Below are 26620 nucleotides of genomic sequence, written 5' to 3'. Positions count from 1 at the left end.
ATCTAGCAAGGGTCTTGGCCCACAGGGTTGCAGAAAACACCCGGTTTCACTGAGTGCTGATGCAGCAGTGCAGCAGTGCCACAGATGACTTCAGTTAGTACAGTGGTGCCTCGCAAGACGAAATTAATTCGTTCCGCAAGTTTTTTCTTCTTACGAGTTTTTCGTCTTGCGAAGCACGGTTTCCCATAGGAATGCATTGAAAATCAATTAATGCGTTCCTATGGAGACCGCTTGCCAGGCTGGCGGTGCGGAGAAGGGCTTTTCTCCCCACCGCAAGCCTTCAGGACAGGTACGGGAACAGAGGGGAAGGTGCGCAGCGCTTCTCCTCTGTTCCCGGGGCTTGCGGTGGGAGGAGGGTTTTTCCTCCCCACCGCCAACATTCAGAACAGCATTCTGAATGTTGGCGGTGGGAAGGAAAACCGTCCTCCCACCGCAAGTCTTCAGGACAGCCATCCGAAGGCTGGCGTGGTGAGAAGGTCCCTCCGCCCCACCGCCAGCCTTCGGAGGAGCCTTCCGAAGGCTGCCGGTGGGGCGGAGAGACCTCCTCCCGCCGCCAGCCTTCGGAGCAGCCTTCTGAAGGCTGCCGGTGGGGCGGAGAGACCTCCTCCCGCCGCCAGCCTTCGGAGCAGCCTTCTGAAGGCTGCCGGTGGGGCGGAGAGACCTCCTCCCGCCGCCAGCCTTCGGAGCAGCCTTCCGAAGGCTGGCGGCGGGAGGAGGTCTCTCCGCCCCACCGCCAGCCTTTGGAGGAGCCTTCCGAAGGTTGGCGGCGGGAGGAGGTCTCTACGCCCCACCGCCAGCCTTCGGAGGGGGTCCGAGGACAGTGGGGAAGATGCGCTGCGCTTCCCCGCTGTCCTGGAGATTTCCCTATGGGCTTTCGTCTTGCAAAGGAAGCCCATAGGGAAATTCGTCTTGCGAAGCACATCGAAAAACGGAAAACCCTTTCGTCTAGCGGGTTTTTCGTCTTGCGAGGCGTTCGTCTTGCGGGGCACCACTGTATTATGTCTCCATTGGCATTTTCGTTAACCACAGTTTGCCCAGACCACAGTATCTCACTATTACCCCACACTGTCAACTGTGGTTTGTCGCCAGCGAAAATGCCCATATGAAAACCATGCTAGCCACAGTTATCATCAAACCTGAAAGGGAAGAGGGAATGTCTGTGCAAGTGGGCAAGCCCAGTGGACGTTCCCAAATCCTGATAAGGCAATTGCCAGCATTATTTTTGCCCTAGGATATCCACAGCTTATTCATACCTGTAGCAGGCTAACATTAACAGTACGTAAGCAACACTCATGGCAGAGGAAGCAGCAGTTGTGCAAATCCAAACACCTGTGAAATAAGCAAAAAGACACAATCCATACAATATTCTGTCTTTGAACACAGTGGAAAATATGAACTGACTTAGCCATGCCAGAAACACTTTCAGTTTAAAAACAAACAATGCAAAACATGTGCTTGTCACCGATCTTCTAAACATCTGTACTGTACTGAAACTCTGATGTGCTACAACATCTGCCTTTTAATCATACAGGGATAAACATGTATCCTTGCTTTAAACCTCTGCTTGGTTCTTCGCTTGTGAACTGCTCAGGGTGGATTTAGAAGGGCAAAACTTAAATGGATACACCGCATGAAAACTTTTTACGTCGAGATCTGGCCGTGCTAAAGTGCTGGGTTTGTCAACATCCAGAGAAGAAACCTGAACTTCTGAACATGGAACACCCCTCCCAGAGCAGAGCACCACGATGCTCATGAGCAGAGATGAGAAACTCAGAGCCATGAGCCAAATCATGGCTGAGGTTATTACCCCTCTACTATTGTCCATGCTGGGTCGCTCAGCTACTGTGACCTTTTTTTTAGCAGATCAAGATGATCAGGCGACAGCAAAAACGGCAAGGTTTTTAGCAGGGTCAATTAGAATAAGATCTATTATTTGGTTATTGATTGAAACCTCCAAAATGTACCGTATTTTTGGCTCTATAAGACTCACTTTTTCCCTCCTAAAAAGTAAGGGGAAATGTGTGTGCGTCTTATGGAGCGAATGCAGGCTGCGCAGCTATCCCAGAAGCCAGAACAGCAAGAGGGATTGCTGCTTTCACTGCGCAGCGATCCCTCTTGCTGTTCTGGCTTCTGAGATTCAGAATATTTTTTTTCTTGTTTTCCTCCTCCAAAAACTAGGTGCGTCTTGTGGTCTGGTGCGTCTTATAGAGCGAAAAATACGGTATTTTGTATAGTTAAGTTTTTACCTCTATCTTCAGTACATTTTGTTTTGTTTTGTTTTGTTTTGTTTGTTTTGTTTTGTTTTGTTTTGTTTTTTGTTTTGTTGTTATGGCTAGTGGCTGATGCAAATAAAGATTCTTCTGATTCATATAATACCCTCTGTCCATCTAGCTCCAGCAGGTCCCCGTCCAAATAATACAATAGTTAGATTTAGGATGCAAAACTTTCCCCCTACCTTCTGCAACGGTATTAAATTCTCCAAAAGACTTGGAAAAGGCCATGGTTTCTTCTGATTCGCCAGGAGAAGATTGAAGCAGATGGTCTAGCAACATTTTAAGATTTTTTAGCATGTCGAAAATAAACTTGGATAAAATAAATTCACCTACAACAAACTGGAGGATACACAGAAGATGAAGATAACAACAGTGGCTATCTCAAAAGAAAAATGATAGGATAAAACAACATATTATGCTTTTTTGAAATAAAAATAATACAGTTGTACCTCAGGTTAAGAACTTAATTCGTTCTGGAGGTCCATTCTTAACCTGAAACTGTTCTTAACCTGAAGCACCACTTTAGCTAATGGGGCCTCCCGCTGCTGCTGCCGCACCGCCGCCACACGATTTCTGTTCTCATCCTGAAGCAAAGTTCTTAACCCGAGGTACTATTTCTGGGTTAGCGGAGTCTGTAACCTGAAGCGTCTGTAACCTGAAGCGTCTGTAACCCAAGGTACCACTGTAACTAGTTATTAATATACAGTCATACCTTGCATCCAGAACGCCTTGTGAGTTGAACGTTTTGGCTCCCGAACGCCGCAAACCCAGAAGTGAGCGTTCTGGTTTGTGAACATTCTTTGGAAGCCAAACATCCGACGGGGATTCCGCAGCTTCCGATTGGCTGCAGGAGCTTCCTGCAGCCAATCAGAAGCCATGCTTTGGTTCCTGAACGTTTTGGAAGTCAAATGGACTTCCAGAACGGATTCCATTCAACTTCCAAGGTACAACTGTACCTAGAAATGACAAAGGACCAAGAAACTATTCAGAAATCATTATGTCTCTCTGCTGAATGATATAAAGGAAGATATAGGGTGGTCTTTAACTTGTACAATTAATGTCACTAGGGACTCAGCTACATTAGTGAAGAAAATAGCGGGGGAAAGGTGTCTTAAATGCGTTATAACACTGACACCAGATGGCATCCTTCAGCAACGTGATTTCCCATTATGAGCTTTACAACACGTTTTCCTGAAACATTTTTTGATGTGTCTAGATCCAGCCTAAGACCGTGATTTAGTGTTTCTCAACTGACTTGAGAAGGAAAGGAAAAGGAACTATTAAAACAATGATTTATTTACCGTATTTTTCGCTCTATAAGACGCACTTTTTCCCTCCTAAAAGTAAGGGGAAATGTGTGTGCATCTTATGGAGCGAATGCAGGCTGCGCGGCTAAGCCAGAAGCCAGAACAGGGAGAGGGAGTGCTGTGCAGCGCTCCCTCTAGCTGTTCTGGCTTTGGGATAGCCCCGCAAAGCCTCCGCAGGCCATGGAGATGAAGGCTCCCCACTGCCCTGCGGAGGCTTCATGCGGCTCTTGTGGGAGATGGAAAAGGGACAGAGCATGCGGCTCTGTCCCTTCCCCCACCTCCTAGAAAAGCCCCCAAGAGCTGTGCTCCCTTTAAAAAGTGCACGGCTCTTGGCTGGCTTTTGCAGGAGGTGGGGGAAGGGACAGAGTGCAGCTTATCTGCACGCAGCCTCTTCCAGGCAGGGGGAGCCTTCATCCCGCTGCCCGGGAGAGGCTTCAGCGGCTATCCCAGAAGCCAGAACAGCAAGAGGCTATCCCAGAAGTCAGATCCCTCTTAATGTTCTGGCTTCTGGGATTCAGAATTTTTTTTTTCCTCCCCCCAAAACTAGGTGCGTCTTATCATCTGGTGCGTCCTATAGAGCAAAAATACGGTATTTTGGATGCACCTACTGCATTTGCTTATAATGTCAAACCATGCTTTGGTGCTACATGGACACATTCTCACAACTTGTTTCAAAACAGACCAACATCAAACTATGGAATTACACAGCTGGTTTGTTTAACAAACCAGAGCCTGTTTCAAGCCAGGCTCCCTGGTTGGTACATCACAACAGACTGATATTCTTTGAAAGGGAAGCAAAATATTGCAGAAGTCTTCCTTCCATCCAAATGCGACGAGGAGAGGGTGGGAGGAGCATGCGAGCCCAACACTTTGCTCAGAATCACTGCAGCTCAGCCACATAACACTAAAAACCGTGGCTTCTGGTTATGTGCAAATGCAGCCATTGTTAGGAATCTAGAGTAAGTTGAAGACTAGACTGGCACCAGGCACACACCCCTGCCCTTAGAATTGACCCACCCTTTTCTTCTCATTGGGACACGGGTGGTGCTGTGGGTTAAACCACAGAGCCTAGGACTTGCCGATCAGAAGGTCGGCGGTTTGAATCCCCGCGACGGGGTGAGCTCCCGTTGCTTGGTCCCTGCTCCTGCCAACCCAGCAGTTCGAAAGCACGTCAAAGTGCAAGTAGATAAATAGGTACCGCTGCGGTGGGAAGGTAAATGGTGTTTCCGTGCGCTGCTCTGGTTCGCCAGAAGCGGCTTAGTCATGCTGGCCACATGACCCGGAATCTGTACGCCGGCTCCCTTGGCCAATAAAGCGAGATGAGCGCTGCAACCCCAGAGTTGGTCATGACTGGACCTAATGGTCAGGGGTCCCTTTACCTTTTACCTTTCTTCTCATATGCAACAATTGAATACAGCACTGTCTTTTCAGTAGTTTCTTGGGCGGTTTTTTAGCCCTCCTCTGTTTTAATTTTTCTACTTTCACTTTTATTTTTATTCACAATATCCATCATTTTTATTGTATTCTGTATGTGTTTATGCCAATCAACTTTATTTTTTTAAAAAGACTAGACTGGCACCAAGCACATCGTCGCCGCCACCCTTAGCTTCAGTGCCAGATTTATGTATAAGCTAAACAAGCTATAGCTTAAAAGGACCGCTTCTGGCGAACCAGAGCAGCGCACGGAAACACCATTTACCTTCCCGCTGGAGCGGTACCTATTTATCTACTTGCACTTTGACGTGCTTTTGAACTGCTAGGTTGGCAGGAGCTGGGACAGAGCAATGGGAGCTCACCCTGTCGCGGGGATTCAAACCACCAACCTTCTGATCGGCAAGTCCTAGGCTCTGTGGTTTAACCCACAGCACCACCTGCTCCCCCTTAAACAAGCTATAGATTAGGGCCTCCAAAAAATTTAAAGGGAAAAAAACCTGGATGCACATTTCCAGAATATAAGATTTAAAAAACCAAACAGAATAAAACCTACATACAGCAACAGTGTTTTGTGTTGTGTAGGCTCTGTAGGCTCCTATTTTTTTGTGCAAATGGCTTTAGATACCTATTAGGTCCGTAAATTACCATATAGCATATATTCAACACAAAAAACAGTGACAATTTGTTGTAGACAAAAAACAGCTGGACATATAAAGGGCCCCATTACCTTCAGTAGCTTAGGGCCTCATCAAACCTAAATCCGGCCCTGCAGACATCCATTATTTAATCTGGTCTCCAACACATGGAGACTAGGCTCTAGCACAGCTACTGAAGAATTTAAGAGAAGCAGCTACGCTTTGCCAGCTCAGGGAATGAGGTCATGCAGCTCCTTTACTTACTGTATAAAGGGAGACAAAGAGAAGAACAGCAGTGGCAATCATTCTGCTTGGGAATCGAAAGTAAGGGTCCCATTGATACATCTTCCTCCTAATCCAGGATTTCTGAGTTGGCCTGTTAGTACACAAAATGCAGGTGTGGGCGGTGAGGAGGAGCAGAGGTGAGCACACACACACACACACACACACACCCTGACAACACTGCTGTGTACCAGAAGTGCGAGGGACAAGGTTTGTGCTGCGCAGGGAAATTTGCAGGGTTGCCAGAATGGGTTCACTGGTGTGTTCGGACCAAACTGCCCACCGTGTCCCCCTTGTTGGAGTTTGGTAAACTTACTGCAGAAATAAGTAGTCTGGCAAGACTGCTGGTTGGAAGAGTAAGGAAAATGCATGGTTTATTACGCATGGCAAACAAAATGGTTGTACGTACAGTGGTACCTCGGTTTTCGAACGCCTCAGAAGTCAAACGTTTTGGTTTTCAAACGCCGAAAACCCGGAAGTACCGTATCTTTTGCTCTATAAGACTCACTTTTTCCTCCTAAAAAGTAAAGGGAAATGTGTGTGCATCTTATGGAGCAGATGCAGGCTCAGCAGCTATCCCAGAAGCCAGAACAGCAAGAGGGATTGCTGCTTTCACTGCACAGTGATCCCTCTTGCTGTTCTGGCTTCTGAGATTCAGAATATTTTTTTTCTTGTTTTCCTCCTCCAAAAACTAGGCGTGTCTTGTGGTCTGGTGCGTCTTATAGAGCGAAAAATACGGTAGCTGCTTCGGTTTTCGAACGCTTTTCGGAAGTCGAATGTGCCACACGGCTTCCGTATTGAGTTTTCCAGAAGTAAATGCTTCCAGAAGTAGCTGCTTCGGTTTTCGAACATTTCGGAAGTCAAACGGTATTCCGGAATGGATTACGTTTGGAAACCGAGGGACCACTGTATTTGTTTTCCATGGGGCCAAGAAGAAAACATGCATGCTAGCTCATACTGATATTCAACTTGGAGAAGAAGCAGGGATCAGTGTACTTTACCAACATGCAGTTACTAAAAGGACACTCCTCAGTGAGGGGAAAGAGGCTTTCCTTTTTGTCTATCGCCACCCGCACCCCCGGTTTGCATAACGTATTTCAAGTATTGTTGCTTTACTCCCCAAACCTCTCTCTCTGTCTGGTACATGATCACTGCAAGAGGCCAGAGGCACACAGCCACCCTGCTGACAAATCCTTACTGAATATATATTTTATGAAATGAGTGATGACTTAGAAAAGGCAAAAGGATGATCAGCCTCCTCTGCCTTGCAGAATGTTCTGAATGCTAGTGGGAGTCCCTCTCCTCTCTTAGTGTCAGGCGGCTTACTCAGCGACTCCCGGCTGGTTGCCAAGAATGTACAAAGACAAGGGAATGTTGGTGTGGTGGCCTGGGATTCAGACTCGGATGCTGAACCTGAGGAATCCCAGCCTGCACAGGATTCCCCACCTCCAGAACCAGCTGAGCCAGGGCTGGGGCATGAGCCTGAAGGGTCCTCACCTGTGCTGGATCCTCAGGTGCAGGCACCAGCTGAGGCTGCTCTGACCCCTGAGGTGATGGAGGACCCATTGCCTGCAGGTGCTCCACTCTCAGCCCCGTCAGGGGAAGCTGAGGTTGCCTCTGGGTCCGGTAACCCTCCAGCCTCTCCTGAGCTGCAGAGGCTCAGGGAAGAGAGGCGGAGGGAACTAAGTTCCCACAGGAGGAGTGCTTGCCTCCAGGCCAGGAGAGCCAAGGCACCAGAGGATCGGGGCCGCCCTATGCCTCGGGGCAGATAAAAGCCGGCCAGCCCCAGTCCCAAGTTGCGGGAGCAACATTGTTGGTTGCTAGTTCCTGCCTGAACCCTGTCTTGCTTTTCTGCCAGAGCTCCTGACCCGCCCTGGCTCCCTGCTTGCATGCCTGTTCCTGACTTCACCCAACTCCCTGCCCTGCACTCAGCTTCAGCTACTACGGACTGCCTCCACCTTGTACCTTTGACCACAGACCAGACTTGGACCTCACCTCTCGGGTAACCCGCGGGACCAGCACAGTTTCTTACCATCCTCTTTTTATTCAATATTTACAGAGAGAAGCTATAGAACCCAGCCTCTTGGATAATGGCATTGTCCCAAGTGACTCTCCACCCCCTGTCTCTCCCACCTCCTCATTGGTCACTTCTGTATGTGCTGCTATGTGCCCTCTGCTTTTGAGCTCTTTGCTCTCCTACTTTCAAGGTTCGCCGGGTTCTAGGAGGGGGGGTCTGGAATGCTTTCTAAAGACACTGTGTCAATTGTCGCCTGCCCCCCTGCTGCTACTGCTTCCTCCTCCTCTCCCATTACAGTGGTACCTCTGGTTATGTACTTAATTCGTTCCGAAGGTCCGTTCTTAACCTGAAACTGTTCTTAACCTGAAGCACCACTTTAGCTAATGGGACCTCCAACTGCTGCCGTGCCTCCATCACACGATTTCTGTTCTCATCCTGAAGCAAAGTTCTTAACCCGAGGTACTATTTCTGGGTTAGCGGAGTCTGTAACCTGAAGCCTATGTAACCTGAAGCATATGTAACCCAAGGTACCACTGTATTTCCCAACTTTTCCCCTCATCTGCCTCTGAGCCGTGACTTCCCTCAAACCCCTGTTATAATTCTGAACTGTCTTCCTCTCCCTCCTCCCTGGAAGGGTCAGGGTGGGGAGGCGGTCTCCACCATTCCTCCTCTGTCCAGTCCCTGACACTTGGCAAAAGTTCAAACACCCAGAGGAAGACTCTCTTCCATATGTTTTTTCAGTGTGTGTGATCTGGGCCTTACTGGTGCTGAGTGTCTCCTGTATAGGTAGGTGGCAGATATAAGGGTAGCCATAAGTCAGCAAACATAAATCTGAGAATGAGTGACAGTGAGAGGGGCGTGGGGAAACAATAGGTTTGAGTTTGTTTCTACCCAACTTTTCCTGCATTGCTTCTTCAGAGCATGTGGAACTGGCCCGTTATTGAAAAGCCATGGCAACTCCTTCACTCAACTTCTTAATTTTTGAAGGAGTTTGATCACTCCTCCCAGCTGGAGAGAGAGTTTGCTCAGATGGGGATTATCATCAAATCTGGCGTGAACACTTTCCTTTAGTTCAAAAGGGGAAATGACCCAGAAACAGAACGATTCCTCACTCCGGTAGCGGTTTCCTCAGCAATTGCTGGACATACAGTATCTGATGCGTTTCCACAAAAGAAGTCTCCTCCTGGGTAGGAAGCAGAAGGAAAGAGTTATGTATGATTCCAAGAATTTCATTTAATAGTTGTGGGATTCTGTAATTACAGATGTGCTATTCTTGGGCTGAATCCAATACAGCAGGTGTGCCAGAGCTCTGGCCCACCAAAGGTTGCTAATCCTTAGCCACCATCCTTAGCCAGTGGCCATGTTCGCTGGGGCTTATGGGTATTGTAATTTAGCAATACCAATTGTTATGTATTCAGTGGTCTTTGTTTGCCTGAGCTTGAGCGTGGACTAAGGATTCTGAGCCCCTGTGTTCTGATTCGATGCACGATATCCAATCACAGAACATTTCAGGATTTGGGCCTCTGCCATTGGCCCTTAAACTCTGAGTTACGATTCGCAGCTTGTAAGTTTAGACAGCCAATCACGGTGGGAGTGGCCCAGACCTTCAGAAATGTATACAGTGGTACCTCGGGTTACAAACACCTTGGGTTACAAACACTTCGGGTTACAGACTCCACTAACCCAGAAGTAGTACCTCGGGTTAAGAAGTTTACCTCAGGTTGAGAACAGAAATCGCGTGCTGGCGGTGCGGTGGAAGCAGGAGGCCCCATTAGCTAAAGTGGTACCTCAGGTTAAGAATGGTTTCAGCTTAAGAACGGACCTCCGGAACGAATTAAGTTTGTAACCAGAGGTACCACTGTATAAGCAGTTGCTTTGCCCCTGATGTCCAGTTCTGTTAGTTCAATAAAGGTTCTTGCTGTTATCACTGTGTCTTGCCTCGTGGGATCCCACCTACACCTCACCAATGGTCCCCATACTTGTAATACATACATAGGAATGCTTAAGCCTATTTATTTGATGTGTTAATCTGTGTTTACTTTGGGGGGGGGGACCAAACTATGTGAGGACATCCTATGTCCACAGGGCAAGCACATAGGGCACATCCCACCCGGCTTGTTGTTCAGGAACAGAGCAGGCTCTGCAATATGTCTGGGGTGTTTTCTTGCTCAGAGCCCAAGAATCTGGCCCAAAAGAAGCAAAAGCCAGCCAAATGAGGATTCATCAGGATTCCACACTTTGCAAACAAGGAAGCAACAAATGGATCCACCTCTTTATAAGCGATAGCTACAAAATGGTGGTTTTTCAACAGCCGTTTTAGTTCACTGTGTAATTAGGAAGGCTGTGGAGAACTAAGAGACCACAGAGGGGTTTACGACTGGAGAGGTAGGGTTGGTGACACAGGATTTCAAGAGCTGACTGACAAGTCTTCCCAAAATATTTGGAACGTTACAGTTTTGCTCCTAAAAAACAGTCCATATGGGTCCAACACAGTAATCTTCATCAGAGGCCATTCTCTGTGTGCTTCATTGGAGGGAGGTGCAGAGGGTCGTGACACAAGGACCAAGGCACCCCATCTGAGGAATGTTCTCTACAAGGAAGCATGCCTGCGACCATCATTATCCATTTTTAAGATGCTAAGCTAAGATCTTTTTATTCACTCAGGCCTTTGGGGACTAAGCTGGCCTCCATGATGATGCTCATCTATTGGGGTGGGGCTAGGATTTGTCATTACAGTCATACCTTGGAAGTCGAATAGCCTAGTTCTCAAACGTTTTGGGTCCTGAACGATCAAAACCCGGAAGTGACTATTCCGGTTTTTGAACACTGTTTTGGAAGTTGGACATCCGACGTGGCTTCCGTGGTTTCCGATTGGCTGCAGGAGCTTCCTGCAGCCAATCGGAAGCCGCGCTTTGGTTTTCAAATGTTTTGGAAGTCAAACAGACTTCAGGAATGGATTCCATTCGACTTCCAAGGTACAGCTGTATTATTATGATGTTATTGGATGAGCATTTTTGGTATTTTATATTATACATTGTTTTAGTTTTCTTGTTTAGTGTTGTGTTTTTTAGCTCTTGTGTTCTATCTTGTTAAGTCACTTTTGAGGCCTTCTTTGTAAAATAGACAAAAAAACTACTAACAAATATCAATAATAATACAGTAGTACCTTGAGTTAAGAACTTAATTCGTTCCAGAGGTCCGTTCTTAACCTGAAACTGTTCTTAACCTGAGGCGTGCTTTCGCTAATGGGGCCTCCTGCTGCCGCTAGCACGTGATTTCCGTTCTTATCCTGGGACAAAGTTCTTAACCTGGAGCAACCACTTCCTGGTTAACGGAGTTTGTAACCCAAAGCGTCTGTAACCTGAAGCGTCTGTAACCCGAGTTAGGTAAAGGTAAAGGGACCCCTGACCATTAGGTCCAGTCGTGACCGACTCTGGGGTTGCGGCGCTCATCTCGCTTTATTGGCTGAGGGAGCCAGCGTACAACTTCCGGGTCATGTAACCCGAGTTACCATTGTACCAATAATGCTGAATTTAAACAGAGAATGGTCAAAATAAACAAATGAAAAATGTAAAGCATTGATAGAGCTGTACTTATTTCATGGCACAGTTAACTGCCATTTTCAGCAATGTACAGAATTCAGAAGGCAGGAGAAATGCTTTTGTTTTCAAAATAATTGCAATAGGAAAATGTGATTATCACAAAATACTCACATTTACGGAGTCACGCCGACAACGGACTATTATGGCTTTCACAAAAATGCGAACAAATTGGCCTAGAAGGAAAAGATAGCACAGCAAGGAAGGCCAGCCTTTTATGAGGTTGTCATATTCACCCAAAAACTAGGCAAAAAAAAAAAAGCAGAATTACCAAAGGCAAACATTACACCAACTGTCATATACCCTGAAAGCTCAGCTTAAGTTATTAAGCCTGTCTTGTCCTGAAGGGCAGAATCAAGATCATAACTAAGATCAACGCACTCTGCCATTTGGGTTGATTTCCTAAATACTGGAGCCTGTGTGTATATGTGTGTGTGTGTGTGTGTGTATCGCTTTATTGGCTGAGGGAGCCGACGTTTGTCCGCAGACAGCTTCCGGGTCATGTGGCCAGCATGACTAAGCCGCTTCTGGCGAACCAGAGCAGCACACGGAAATACTGTTTACCTTCCCGCCAGAGTGGTACCTATTTATCTACTTGCACTTTGACGTGCTTTCGAACTGCTAGGTTGGCAGGAGCAGGGACCAAACAACGGGAGCTCACTCCCTCGCAGCGATTCAAACCGCCAACCTTCTGATCGGCAAGTCCTAGGCTCTGTGGTTTAACCCACAGCGCCACCCACATCCCTATCTATCTATCTATCTATCTATCTATCTATACACACACACACACACACACACACACACACACACACACACACAGGGGTTGAGTATGGGCTTAGTTTGTTTCACCTGCACCCTACCCTTGTTAGTGAATCCTTCTGTGAGAGACTAAAACCTCCTGAGACCCGGGCCCTAGCCCCTAAGGCAGTGGTGGCGAACCTTTTAGAAATCAAGTGCCCAAACCGCAACCCCAAAAACCCACTAATTTATCACAAAGTGCCGACGCGGAAACTTAAAGTAGGATAATAATGATTGTCTGCATGCGCACATACAAATAAATATACTGAAAGATAATGAGGGGAGGTTGCCCAGAGTTGTTGACCTTTTTCAGGGGGGTGCCAATAATTGTTTAGCTTTTAGGGGGGACTGCACGACATACGCTTCCTATCGCACGTGACTCAGAAGCAACCAATAGTCTCAACGCTCGCCGACAGCATCCAATCAGCATTCGCCCTTGACACAGCCACACATCACATGCACTAACACCGCTAACTATCTCCTGCTCACGGCATCAACCAATTCCGAGCACAACCGAGTACGTTTCTGAGCACAATTCAAAGTGTTGGTGCTGACCTTTAAAGCCCTAAACGGCTTTGGTCCAGTATACCTGAAGAAGTGTCTCCACCTCCATCATTCTGCCCGGACACTGAGGTCCAGCGCCGAGGGCCTTCTGGCGGTTCCCTCGCTGCAAGAAGCCAAGTTACAGGGAACCAGGCAGAGGGCCTTCTCAGTAGTGGCACCCGCCCTGTGGAACGCCCTCCCACCAGATGTCAAAGAGAACAACAACTACCTAACATTCAGAAGACATCTGAAGGCAGCCCTGTTCAGGGTAGTTTTTAATGTGTGACATTTTAGTGTATTTTTGGTCTTTGTTGGAAGCCGCCCAGAGTGGCTGGGGAAACCCCGCCAGATGGGTGGGGTATAAATAATAAATTATTATTATTATTATTATTATTATTATTATTATTATTATTATTATTGCCAAAATGGTATTAGGAAGAAGGAGAAGATAGGAGGGTGCACAGGAAAGCCACAATGCTTGCAGAAGTGTAAGTTGCTATGGAGGACGTTTTAAGGGGGCAACCCACCAGGCCCAATACGAACTGCGTATTTTCAGTAGCCATGAGGTCAGGAGGAGCAGAAATGGAATGGCATGTACTAGAAGAAAGCAGGGCTGGAATCCTGACAAGCAGAACACACTGCAACATTTTGTTGCAGATGCCCCTTATAGGTCCTGTACAGTGAGCCAGTCCCAAATTAAACCATGCCCCCTTCTGCCTATTTCACAGCCATGTATCCTATATAAAAAAGGGACGCGGGTGGCGCTGTGGGTTAAACCACAGAGCCTAGGACTTGCCGATCAGAAGGTCAGCAGTTCAAATCCCCGTGATGGGGTGAGCTCCCGTTGCTCGGTCCCTGCTCCTGCCCACCTAGCAGTTCGAAAGCACGTCAAAGTGCAAGTAGATAAATAGGTACCACTCTGGCGGGAAGGTAAACGGCATTTCCGTGCGCTGCTCTGGTTCGCCAGAAGCGACTTAGTCATGCTGGCCACATGACCTGGAAGCTGTACGCCGGCTCCCTCGGCCAATAAAACGAGATGAGCGCCGCAACCCCAGAGTCGGTCACGACTGAACCTAATGGTCAGGGGTCCCTTTACCTTTATCCTTTCTAAACCAACAGCTAAGTCTTTTGTCAAGTATCTTCAGTCTAGGAATCAACGGTCCCAGGCTTACTGGATTTTGTGCTTCATCTACTGCCAAGAGGGCAGACATGGGCCTTGATTTCTGAATTCTTTTCAGGCAGGGCTGCAGTTCAGCAGCAAAGCCAGATGGCTTGGATGCAAAAGCTCCCTGGTAGCTCCAGAGAAGCCTGAGAAAACTCTGAGGGCCATAAGCATTTCCATTCCTTCTCGGTGACTTCAGGGCAGGGTGTCCTCTGTTGAAAGCCCTCTAGTTTGGGCCCTGCTTTCTTGTGCCCTGTCCATGGTTCTGAGGACCTGAATCGTGTCTCCATTCTTCTTCCTTCCCAAAGGTTTTGGAGGCATCTAATTCCTGGACTGAAGGAATCATCCATGGCGCTTGTCCTCTCACACACAGTGGTGGTTCTTTCACAGGCCTTAGATTTCTACCACAGCTTTCCTCTGTAGGCCGAAAGGCCATGTACGCAGATCGCAGGTGGCTCTGTGGCAGCCTGTGTGCTAGGGCAGAGATGCCCTCACCATACAGCAGTGTCACTAAGCTGATCTGGGTGAGGGAGTAGCAAGGTGAGGGCTCTATAGCTGCTCCAGCAGGACAACTGTTTTGACTCTGCTGGTACACCTGTGCAGCCCCCAGTCTCACTGCTGTCTTATCCTGACCAATCCCCATCCAGGCAATAATATTAATAATAACGTATTTTTCTCACCCGACCATAAGACGCACCTAGTTTTAGAGGAGGAGAACAAGGAAAAAAAATATTCTCTCCCTCTCTGCTCAGCGCCCCTTCAGCGAAGCGGCAGGAGAAACGGAGCCCCTTCCATTTCTTCTCCCGCTTTGCTGAAGGGGCGTTGCACAGAGAGGGAAAGCTGCGCAGCGCCTCTCCAGCAAAGCGAAACCTGCAGAGCAAGAGGGATCAGTGTGCACCGACCCCTCTTGCTCTTCTGGCTTCAGCGAAAGCAACGCAAAGCCTCCGGAGCGCAGCGAGAGCGCCCCCTGCGCTCCGGAGGCTTCGCGTTGCTTTTGCTGAAGCCTGCATTCACTCCATAAGACGCACACACATTTCCCCTTACTTTTTAGGAGGGGGAAAGTGTGTCTTATAGAGCGAAAAATACGGTAATTTATTTATACTCTGCTCATCTGGCTGGGTTTTCCCAGCCACTCTAGGTGGCTTCCAGCAAAATATTAAAAAAAAAAAATCTCAAACATTAAAAACTTCCCTAAACAGAGCTGCCTTCAGATGTCTTCTAAAAGTCAGATAGTTGTTTATTTCCTTGACATCTGGTGGGAGGGTGTTCCACAGAGTGGGTGCCACTACCGAGAAGGCCCTCTGCCTGGTTCTCTGGAGCATCACTTCTCACAGTGAGGGAACCACCAGAAGGCCCTTGGAGCTGGACCTCAGTCTGAACAATGGGGGTGGAGATGCTCCTTCAGGTATACTGGGCTTTAAAGGTCAGCACCAACACTTCAGCTATGCTGATTTTGGGATGGAAGTTCCACAGCATCATGCTGGCTATAGCAGAGGAGGCTATCCCATTCAGGCTCTGGCCCCAGCAGGTAGACAGATAAGAGAGCACTTACGTTGTTGTCAGGGCACAAGAAATAGTCTACCACCGAGATGAACATCCTTTAAAAAAAACAACACTGGAGTTACAGGGATCCTAAGATACTGTCTGTAGTCAAAATATATGTACTGTTTGTTCAGCCAAACTTCTGAGTCAAACTCCCATCTACCACAGTCCTCATATTGGATTTGCATGGGCCACCCATCCATACAGAAAGTACCGTATTTTTTGCTCTATAGGACGCACCAGACCATAGGAGGGGGAGAACGGGGGGGGGGAATTCTCCCCCTCTCTGTTCACCGCCCCTTTAGCGAAGAGGCAGGAGAAATGGAGCCCCTTCCATTTCTCCTCCTGCTTCACTGAAGGGGCGCTGTGCAGAGAGGGAAAACTGTGCAGCGCCTCTCCAGCGAAGCGAAGCCTGGAGAGCAAGTGGGATCAGTGTGCACCGACCCCTCTCACTCTCCAGGCGGCTATCCGCAAGCCTTCGGAGCCCAGCGGGAACTCCTGCTGTGCTCCGAAGGCGTGCGGGTAGCTGCCTGAAGCCCCCAGAGCGCAGCAGGAGTTCCCGCTGCGCTCCGGGGCTTCAGGCGGCTTCAGCGAAAGCAACGCGAAGCCTTCGGAGCGCGGGGGGAGCTCTCCCTCTGCACTTCGGAGGCTTCGCGTTGCTATCGCTGAAGCCAAGGGGCCTGCATTCGCTCCATAAGACGCACACACATTTCCCCTTAATTTTTGAAGGGGGGAAAGTGCGTCTTATAGAGCGAAAATGCGGTATACTGTCTATGTTTTACAAGGAAGGTCTTCACCAGCGACGCGAAAGTCACAAAATTAGGGACTGAATAAAACTCCCCAGCCAGAACAAACTGGTTGAGGGGGGGGAATGGGAGGCAGCGTTACTGACAAAATTAACATACAAAAAGTAAAGTCATAAGCAGGTGGCAGAGCATGAGACTCTTGATCTCAGACTCTTGAGAGCCAGTGTGGTGTAGTGGTTAAGAGCGGTAGTCACGTAATCTGGGGAACCGGGTTCGCGTCTCTGCTCCTCCACCTGCAGCTGCTGAGACCTTCTTTGAAGTCTCTCAGCCCCACTCACCCCACAGAGTGCTTGTTGTGGGGGAGGAAGGGAAAGGAGAATGTTAGCCGCTTTGAGACTCCTTAAGGGGAGTGAAAGGCGGGATATCAAATCCAAACTCCTCTTCTTCTTCTTCTTGTGGGTGCGAGCCCCACAATGGGCAAAAGATTCCTGCATTGGAAGGGGGTTGGACTAGATGACCGCATGGTCCCTTCCAACTCTGCAGTTCTATATTCCTATGATTCTATAACCAGCTGAACAAGTTGTTGCAAGATGAGCTTTGTTTACCCTACCATTCCTGACCATTGAGCCATGGTGGATGCAGCAGATGGGAGTTGAATCCAACAATGTCTAGAGTGCACCATGATGGCTATCCCTGATCTAGACAATATTAGGAACCCTGGATCATTTAAATCTATTTGCTCTCTAGCAATGGTCATCGCAAGCTTCCACAAATACCCTTCACGAGGTTCTCTAATGGCAAGTTGTCTCTCGCCCCAACACCCCCAGCAATAGCGCTCAGACAAGTATATCGTACCTACGGGACCGCCTCTCCTGGTATGCCCCACGGAGAGCCTCAAGGTCCATAAATAGCAACACCCTAGAGGTCCCAGGCCCTAAGGAAGTTAGATTGGCTTCAACCAGAGCCAGGGCCTTTTCAACACTGGCTCCGGCCTGGTGGAACGCTCTGCCTCATGAGACCAGGGCCCTGCAGGATCTGATTTCCTTCCGCAGGGCCTGTAAGACAGAGTTGTTCCGCCTGGCCTTTGGCTTGGAGCCAATTTGATTCCCTCCCTCCCTCTCTTTCTTTTTTCTTTTCCTTCTCCTCCTGCGATGAGGCTACATTTTAATATTTTAATGTTCCATTATTTTAATGTTGTATTTTATTTTTGTTTTTAAGTTGTAATCATTCATCTTGTTTTTATTATTGCTTGTAAGCCGCTCTGAGCTGGGGAGGGCAGGGTATAAATAAAAAATTATTATTATTATTATTATTATTATTATTATTATTATTATTATTATATAAGGCTCTGCTCACCAAGCTGCAGTGTAAAGGAATCCCAGTATAGCTCCGGTAATCGCGTAACTTGTTGAAAGGCAGGCAAAGAAGGGGTACATAGAGATGCCCACTTCGACGGCATGGATTAGAACCACAAAAACTGCAGAAAGATAGGATCGTTTTAGAAACCATAGTTACTCCAAATGGAGGTCTAGCATTTCTCACAGCTGCTCTCGGTCACTTGGGGGGGTACCCTAATCACTGGTAAAAGTTGGCCCACTTTCAAGGATGTATTCTCACAGTTGCTAGGTTGGAGGAATATTTAGGATGGCTGTGAATGGGAGTCTGATGCATTTATTGTGTCTTAGGAGTCAGACTTGGCCTTGAGATGCCTGAAATATGGAGACAGTGAGTTCCGGTGAGCTCTTGAGAGCTCTCACGGAGCAAACGATATCTGGCGAGGTTTCAAGGGATTTCTATGACATTTAGAACAATAAGATCCAGAAAGTAAAGAACTTCCGATTCTTCATCTATCTGTTATATAAAAATTCACTTTGTCCAGTCCAATAACACACAACAAAGCCACTTTCTATAAACCAACATGACCTTGAATCCTCACATCCAAATAACATTATTTCTTTTTATTTTTCAAGCAAAAAGTCTATGAGAGGTTTCCAATCTTTAACACAGCTTATTGGTCTCTCTTTCTCTTTTAACCTCTTTCTTTCTTTCTTTCTTTCTTTCTTTCTTTCTTTCTTTCTTTCTTTTTCTGTATTCCTTTCTCTCCCCACCCCTTTTTATGTTTTTATTGCATCTCAATCCAAGTCTCAGTTTGGACATAAAAGGGACAATATATTAGGTTTTGTACTTTTCTCTATAAAAGGTAAGGGACCCCCGACCGTTAAGTCCAGTCGCAAACGACTCTGGGGTTGCGGCGCTCATCTCGCTTTACTGGCCGAGGGAGCGGCGTTTGTCCACAGACAGTTTTCCCGGGTCATGTGGCCAGCATGACAAAGCTTCTGACGAACCAGAGCAGCGCATGGAAACGCCGATTACCTTCCCACCAGAGCGGTACCTATTTATCTACTTGCACTTTGAGGTGCTTTCGAACTGCTAGGTTGGCAGGAACTGGGACCGAACAACGGGAGCTCACCCCATCACGGGGATTCAAAACGCCAGCCTTTCGATCGGCAAGCCCTAGGCTCAGTGGTTTAGACCACACCACCACCCTTAATAAACCTTAATAGAAACTTTGGTGAAATTTCAGCCAGTTCTCATGAGATTTCATCAGGAGCTACCACTGCTGCCACCACCACTGCTTCTTTGCTGCTAGTGAGGTGAGCAGGGCACCTGTAGGGGCACCGCCTCTTGGACTTCCTCATAGGTGGGCCAGCCCTGCTGTGATAATTAAACAGGTGATTGACCTTATTCAGCAGGGCTTTTTCTGCGTTTTTTTATCCAGCCGTATCCAACTCCCAACAGCCCCAACTAGCATAGAGCAGTGGGTAGGGATAATGGGAACTGACCTGTGGTGTAGCGTAGGTGGTACCAGGGAGGCGTTGCCCAGGGTGCACAATCAGGGGGGAGAACCAGGCACACACAAACACTGAGATCCACATCATGCCCTGACAGTGGCAGGGGTTCGAAAGCACAAAGGGTGAAGATCACCCATTGCACCCTGCCCCCGCCTGACACACAAGCCCATCGGCCACGGGGGCAGGGAAGCATGGAGGGGTGATCATCACCCTCTGCACTTCCCACTCTGCACCCATAAGCGCCCGCTCGGCAGGGAGGGCTGGTTGCGCATGTTCCGCACCCGCCCCAGGTGTAATGATCGCAGACAGGCAAGCAAGCCTTGATAAGAATTAATGACTCCCTGGCAGTTTGTGGTACTTTTATTTACAAAAAACACATCCAGAGCGCGGCTTCTAGCCTGCTCTCATTGAAGGAGTTGGTCAGTCTGAATCTCCGCCCCTCTCACAGCAGGAAGGACGCCAGATTCCCGCCCTTCCCCTCTTGCCCTTCTGTTGTCCGGTCTCTGAGAACGGGGACTGAGAGGTTGGACTTCCCCCTCCCCGCTTCCACTAGACACACTCTCCGTCCTCTGCCTCTCTGCTGGTTGCCTAGCAACCCTCTGACTAGCTCTCCCCCCACTTGAGAGCTAATGTCTGTGACTTCTTTGTGAAAGGGGGTGGAGCTCCCCCTTCCTGGCTCTGTCAACCAGCTTTTGTCTGCAGAGCCGGCTTCTCTCTCACTTGGCTCAAATTCTGAGTCTGACTCTTCCCCTCCACTCGGTTGAGCCACGTTCCTGACACTAGGTGCTGGCAAAGGGCGCAAGGCCCCTGAAACTGAGTCCAAGATTATCTGGGGACCTGAGTTTGGGAGAAGACTAGACCTTACAAGGTAAATATGGCATTCCCAGTCCCTACATTCCACTTGAATTGTCAGTGGAGCTGAGCTGAGGCAGCATTTGCAGAAGGAAATCAGCAGGTAGGAAAGAGAGTGCTTAACTCTTCCACACAGCCAATTCCCCCCCCCCAATTATTTTTTAAGATCCCTAGTCCCAATAAACAGAGCTCTAAACCTGGAAGAGAGATCAGCAGGAAAGAAAAATGATCTTGGTGGAAGGAAGACATCAGCAAGAAGAATTTGGCATATGCAAGGGAAGTTAAAAACACCTCACCTCACCTCACCTTCCGATCTTCCCTCTTTATTCCACTTATGTTAACAAATGCAAGACTGAGATCAGAATCCTGAATACAAAACTGAACTCACAGATGAGCCCAAAAGCTCAGGTTCTGGCTAGTATCAGGGCAATGAGCAGATTAGTATGGATAAACTGAAAAACGTCAGAGGCTCATGGTATTGTTCCATCCCCAGGCCTCCCTGTTGCTTCTTTCCCACGTGTTTTACCTTTAGCCCACCTCGGAAATAACGAAATGAAGTGGTCTGAGGTAAACAGGTACATCACTTTATCAGCAATAATTCCAAATGCAAATCCAAGTGACCATCGGTTGCTGAAGGCAAGGATATCAAAGGGTCTGTGAGGTGTGGAAAGAAGAAGAAAAGAAATAATTCTTAGGATTCTGGGAAGCATCTGGGAAGCCTTACAGAGCTGAAACCTTATGGGCTGCAGCTCCCGCTTTCAAAGAGTCATAAAACTTAGGTGTGAAATCAACCACCCATCTACTTCAGCTTAGAGAAAAATAACAACAGTGACTGTTCAGTTCACCATCTTGTGACAGTTTGGTTGGTCTTAATACATAAAAGTATTGCCTGATTTGGAGAGAGCTATAAATGTATGTTGTGGTTGTGACCTATGAAAAGCTCCATCTAGTGCCAACATGGAAGATCTTCCTTGCCCAATACAAGAGGAGTAATTTATCCTCTTTTTTTATCCCAGATGTACCGAATTTTTCGCTCCATAAGACGCACCTAGTTTTTAGAGCAGGAAAACAAGAAAAAAATATTCTGAACGAAACAGTGGATGTATGCTGTGTCCACAGACATGTGATTTGACGGTGAGTTTGGGGTAGCCCAATGCAAAAATCCTGAGGATCCATGTGGATCCGTGCTTTGTAACCACGTTTTTGCACCATTGCGGCCCCAGGCAACAGTGGGTGCGTGATTTTTTGGGTGCAGGCTATAGCCATGGACATGCTATGTGATCTGATGGTGAATTTGGGGTGAATTTGGGGTGACCCAATGTAAAAATCCTGAGGATCCATGGGCTTTTACCTCCCCCCTCCCAGGCAGCCTCCACTAGCATCTCTCATCTCTCTTCCGATCCCACTGATCAGCTGTTTCTTTTCAACACTCCCTTCCCTCTTGTTTGCCTTAGTGTCTTTTCCTTAGCTGGAGCAGTTTTTTGCTCCTCCTTTTCTTCTAATTTCTCTCCTTATTGGATTTAGTCTTCCTGTTTCCCCCCTTTGCAAGTTCGGTGTCTTTACCTCCCCCCTCCCAGGCAGCCTCCTTTAGCTCTAGCGTCCCTTATATCTCTCCCCGATCAGCAAACGATCAGCGGCTTTGTTTCAACACCCACTTCCCTCTTTCAAAAAAAAAAAGCATGATCTGCTTTTTGCCCCTGGGCAAATCGGCTCCAGGGACCACACATTCGCTCCATAAGACACACAGACATTTCCCCTTACTTTTTAGGAAGAAAAAAGTGCGCCTTGTGGAGCGAAAAATACGGTAAATACTTGAATTTATGCCTCCTGCAAGACCAATTCAGAAAGGCGACCTGCTTTCATGAAGGAATGGCATTTGTTGTACTGGCGTATTTGTCTTTTTAGAAGACACTTGTAGCCACAGGAGGAAAGTTATTCTTCAACTTACGCCATAATCCCACAGTGTCCATGTAGAGGAATTTTTTCATCTATACAACATCTTTTTATTCTTTTTTCAAGACAGGACAGCACTATAATGATGAAGACCTGCCGATACAGAAGAACAGTCATGAGGGAGTGAAGGCATCCTTTGATCTTTGAGAAACTAATAAAGAATTACAATTGAGTTATTATCCCTAAAGATGGACGCTCAACCTATCAGCTCAGTTAACCTGTCAGTTAATTAAACCAAGTCAGGATGTTCCTGATGAATTTTCCCATCCATGTCTTGGAAGTGTGTGACTGTTGGGTCAAGTTAGCCATATTGATTCGTACGCTGCCGGTGGGTTCTTGTTGTTGTCTTGTTGGGCTGTGTGTGTAATAAAAGGGAGCCAGACTGGGGTGAAGGCGTCCTCTTTTACAGTATTGGCCTTTTACAGTATAAGCCTCATTTCCCCCCTCCCCCAAATTAAAGTGCGGCTTAAATTCTCAACCTTACAAAAATTGGCTTTTATGATATCGCTGCTGAAACAGACATACAATAAAATGGAACGGATGCGAGTGGCTGCAGAAATTTAAGTGAGCAGCTTATATTCGGGTATTGACTTTTTTCTCCCCCCCCCCCCAAATTTTAAAGGTGCGGCTTATATTCAGGCCAATACTGTATTTGTCCCCGTGTTGCTTTCAGTTTGTTAGTTAGTGTTACGGTTCCAAGGGCTTGCTCGAGAGCAAGCAGGCAAATGCCCCCGTGCTCGGCTGCGAAGCCTTGCTTTTGATGCCAAAATAAACTTGATCTGTCCAGAGCGCCACTCTCCCGTGGCTGGCTCATTCACTGGCAGAATCCGTGAGTGGGCGGTCCTTAAACCTTCCACAGCAGAGTAGTTTCTTGACGCCCAATCTGCGCCTCCCCTCTCGGCGTGGAAGCTTACTGCGCAAGGAGGACGTGGGTAACAGAGGACCTCTCTCCTCCCCGCTTTGCCCAGGCAAGGTGTCCTGGCACGGCCTTGCCTTCTCCAAGCCCTGCAGCTCCTCTCCACTGGAGGTGTGGTTACTGTCCTCCGCTGAGGAGGAGCTGCTTCCCACGATCTTTGGGGGCTCTCTGTAATCCATCCGGCTTTTCCCCTCTCCCTCCTGAGCCGATGGCAGTTCCCTGACAGTTAGCTTTTCTAGTAAGGCTGTTTCCCATCCAATTTGGTACCAGTGGTTCATGTTCACTCCTGACAGGCCCCTGTCCGGCAGCTGAGAGTAGGTGGGTTGTAAGCTCTTTATCCTGCAGAGCTCTCCCTATGTTTTTAGTTCTGGCTCTCTGCAGCAAGCGCACTTAAGATCAGCCTCTGCCAAATTCCCCAAATTAAGCAAGGGTATCAAATTAAGCAACCAGTAATTATGTCTGCATGTGCACGCTAGTGTCCAGTATAGAATCCAAGAGTAATATATGAGATCAGTATTCCATTTTGTGCATTTTTCAGTATTATACACAGCCACTCTCCTTCCTGTCTGATGCCAGCCTCAGTATCTGAGGAAGGAGAGTAGCTCTGTATTTCATCAGTCATAACGCAAGAAAGTAAAATAATTGGCCTACTTACTGCTGGAGGAAGAGACAAATGTATAAATGCCTCCGTTTCTACTGAATCCTCACAAGAGGAATTTGAGTTGTCCATATCTTCAGAAGAATCATTTAGGAAACCTGTTCTCCTGTACAAGAAACACAATGGTAAATAGCAGATATGTTAGATGATCTACAGAGTTCAGCATCTTAAGTCTGCTTGCAAAACTTTGGTCTTCTATATGCTGGCAATGTCTACAGCCATATCCCCCAAAGTTTGATAGCCAAGATACATTTTTTAAAAATAATTTAAAAATAAAATAAAACTGGAAGCATGCCAATGCTTACAATCAAAAGCGTTTAATTTGGGGGATGTATATGAATAAAAATTTCTCACCTTCAGAGTACCACCTCCCCCCGCCCCACTATGCTCCTACATGTGTCACTCTTCTAAATATGCCCATATCAGCTCGAACAGAAATATGGAGGGCACCATCCTCTGAGGAATAGGGAATTCTAGTGCTTCTCTGCATGAGGACAGAAGCGACATGTTTAAACCACACAAAGATGAGTCAGAATATTCTGACCACAGCAGAGGTGAAAGCAAAGCAGTGGGCAGTCTCTTCTGCATTTGTTTCCCACAGCAGACACTTAGTTCCCTTGTATGGAAGTGAGAGCTGGACCATAAAGAAGGCTGATCGCCGAAGAATTGATGCTTTTGAATTATGGTGCTGGAGGAGACTCTTGAGAGTCCCATGGACTGCAAGAAGATCAAACCTCTCCATTCTGAAGGAAATCAGCCCTGAGTGCTCACTGGAAGAACAGGTCCTGAAGCTAAGGCTCCAATACTTTGGCCACCTCATGAGAAGAGAAGACTCTCTGGAAAAGACCCTGATGCTGGGAAAGATGGAGGGCACAAGGAGAAGGGGACGACAGAGGATGAGATGGTGGGATAGTGTTCTCGAAGCTACCAGCATGAGTTTGACCAAACTGCGGAAGGCAGTGGAAGACAGAAGTGCCTGGCGTGCTCTGGTCCAGGGGGTCATGAAGAGTCGGACACAACTAAATGACTAAACAACAACAAGCATGCTAGCGTTGGCACAAGTGTTGGGAATTACTTCTCTGGAGCAGAGGTGGGGAACTGGCAGCCCATAGGCTGGCTCAGGCCCACCCAGTTGTGTCAAATCAGCCCTTCAGATACACAACTGCAACACACACACACCCTCCACCACAAGGGAGGAAGCGCTTGACAGAGATTGCCACTTGCCTTCCAGAGTGCTCAGCGTACATTGCAGCACTCGGGAATCATCAGAAGCGGGTCGTGAGACTTTCCACCTACGCCCCCTTCCAAAAATCCCTGGAGCAACTTAAAATACTTCCCTTGCCTTTCCCATTAGGAAAAAGGAGGGTCAGGGAAGCTGGCTTAATCAGGAGCCACCACCTCAATGACCCTGGAGCACCCTGAAACAGCGATTCCCAAAAGCACTGCTGAGCTCTCTTTGCCATAGCTCAGCTGTTTCTCAATTGGCTGCAAGGGGGTGATTTTCCCAACTGACTCATTGATCAGGAGCAGGATCATTGAGCAGTGGCAAAGAGGGAACTGTTCCTCCAGGCCCCTGCTCAGGTGTGTGTTCCTCCTGTGTCAAAGCAATGATTCTTCAACATCAACTTCGTTGGACTGGCCATGTTGCTCGGATGCCTGATTATCGTCTTCCAAAGCAACTATTCTATTCCAAACTTAAAAATGGAAAGCGTCATGCTGGTGGTCAACAAAAGAGGTTTAAAGTCTCTCTCAAGGCAAATCTAAAAAAAGGTAGTATAAACACCGACAATTGTGGAATCTTGGCCTGCGAGCGCTCCAATTGGAGAACAGCCTTTACCAAAGGTGTCATGGGCTTTGAAGATGCTCAAACTCAGGAAGAAAGGGAGAAACATGCTAAGAGGAAGGCACGTTTGGCAAATCCACACCGTGATCAGCTCCCACCCGGAAACCTACGTCCCCACTGTGGAAGGACGTGTGGATCCAGAATTGGCCTCCACAGTCACTTACAGACTCACTGTTAAAACTATGTTCATGGAAGACAATCTTACTTGGCTACAAGTGATTGCCAAAGAAGAAGTGTGTGTTTTGCAGCACTCTTGCAAGTGTCGGCTGACTCCCACGCGAACACAGCACCAAAAGACTCACATCCCAATTTTCTTCAGCAGAATGTTGGAGGGTATGCAGTTTTCTTGAAAAGGCAAAGTCACATGGCCTGCTAAAGGTGCTCTGGCAGCGGGGGGGGGGGGGCATTAGGGGAAAGAAATGCCTGGTTCCTACTTCTCATAGTCAAGATCTTCAGGCCTGGTGGTAGATGGTATCTCTGCTGCTCCTCCCTATGGGGTTGAGAGCCAGCAACTGCTCTTCATCCTACAAGATGGACTCATAAGCACCCAACCTGGACTCCCATGCCCGTGACCCAGGAAATGCCTGCTCCTGACATCTTCCAGACCATGATGAATGTTGACAATTCAGCCAGGACATAAATGAAGTTATATGCAAACGAGGGCAGGGCTTGTGTACTTTGCATAGACACGTAGAAGACATGCCACTATGCACAGACTTGTCATGTCACAGTCACATGAAACGACAGCTGCTGAAATTCTCTGTGTCTCATATCTGGATCTAACAACCTCAGCTCCACGTAGAAACCCTTTTGTAGAATTAAGACTTAATGTCGTGCTCTCTGCCTTTTCAGATGGCCGTTATAAGAAATTACCCTTCGAACGGTGTCTTGTCTTTGCGTATTTTGCAAAACTGTCACAGATTATATTGACCATTATATTACTCAATGTCCATTTTATAAAGATCCCTGTGAAAAACATTTGTCCCAACTTTAGCTGCAGGAAGAAATCTGTTATACCTGGTGAGTTTATATGCTTCTTGTTGTTTGATAATGAAAACAATGCTCCTTTGCATATTTATCTGCACTGCCAAGAAGTCAAGAGCTAAATTTGTGGCTCAGTTCTGAATGGTCTATGCAGAACTGGCAAAACTGGCATATAAGCTACGGGACAAGGATAACTGTGACTTTAAAGATGAATGGGAACCCTT

At 47.6% G+C, this 26620-nt stretch overlaps 1 protein-coding gene across 3 annotated transcripts in view; it reads right to left on the bottom strand.

Annotated features, from left to right (window-relative positions):
- The window catches only part of LOC310752603 (stimulated by retinoic acid gene 6 protein-like), a 55498-nt gene that overhangs the window by 9895 nt on the left and 18983 nt on the right, over positions 1-26620 (bottom strand). For all 3 annotated transcript variants that reach the window (XM_083593370.1, XM_083593368.1, XM_083593369.1), the window contains exons 2-11: positions 23567-23675; positions 21991-22088; positions 20569-20696; positions 17695-17815; positions 15603-15648; positions 11662-11790; positions 9061-9131; positions 5914-6025; positions 2456-2612; positions 1254-1329 (exon numbers count right to left, since the gene is read on the bottom strand). In XM_083593370.1, the coding sequence (XP_083449496.1) occupies positions 1254-1329; positions 2456-2612; positions 5914-6025; positions 9061-9131; positions 11662-11790; positions 15603-15648; positions 17695-17815; positions 20569-20696; positions 21991-22088; positions 23567-23675 (1047 nt within the window). The remainder of the gene's footprint in view (positions 1-1253; positions 1330-2455; positions 2613-5913; positions 6026-9060; positions 9132-11661; positions 11791-15602; positions 15649-17694; positions 17816-20568; positions 20697-21990; positions 22089-23566; positions 23676-26620) is intronic.

The sequence above is a fragment of the Podarcis filfolensis genome (genome assembly GCF_964270895.1).
Source record: "Podarcis filfolensis genome assembly, chromosome: 17".
NCBI classification, from domain to species: Eukaryota; Metazoa; Chordata; class Lepidosauria; order Squamata; family Lacertidae; genus Podarcis; species Podarcis filfolensis.
The sequence above is the reverse complement of the archived record's forward strand: the minus strand, read 5'-3'. Positions and strand labels throughout refer to the sequence as shown.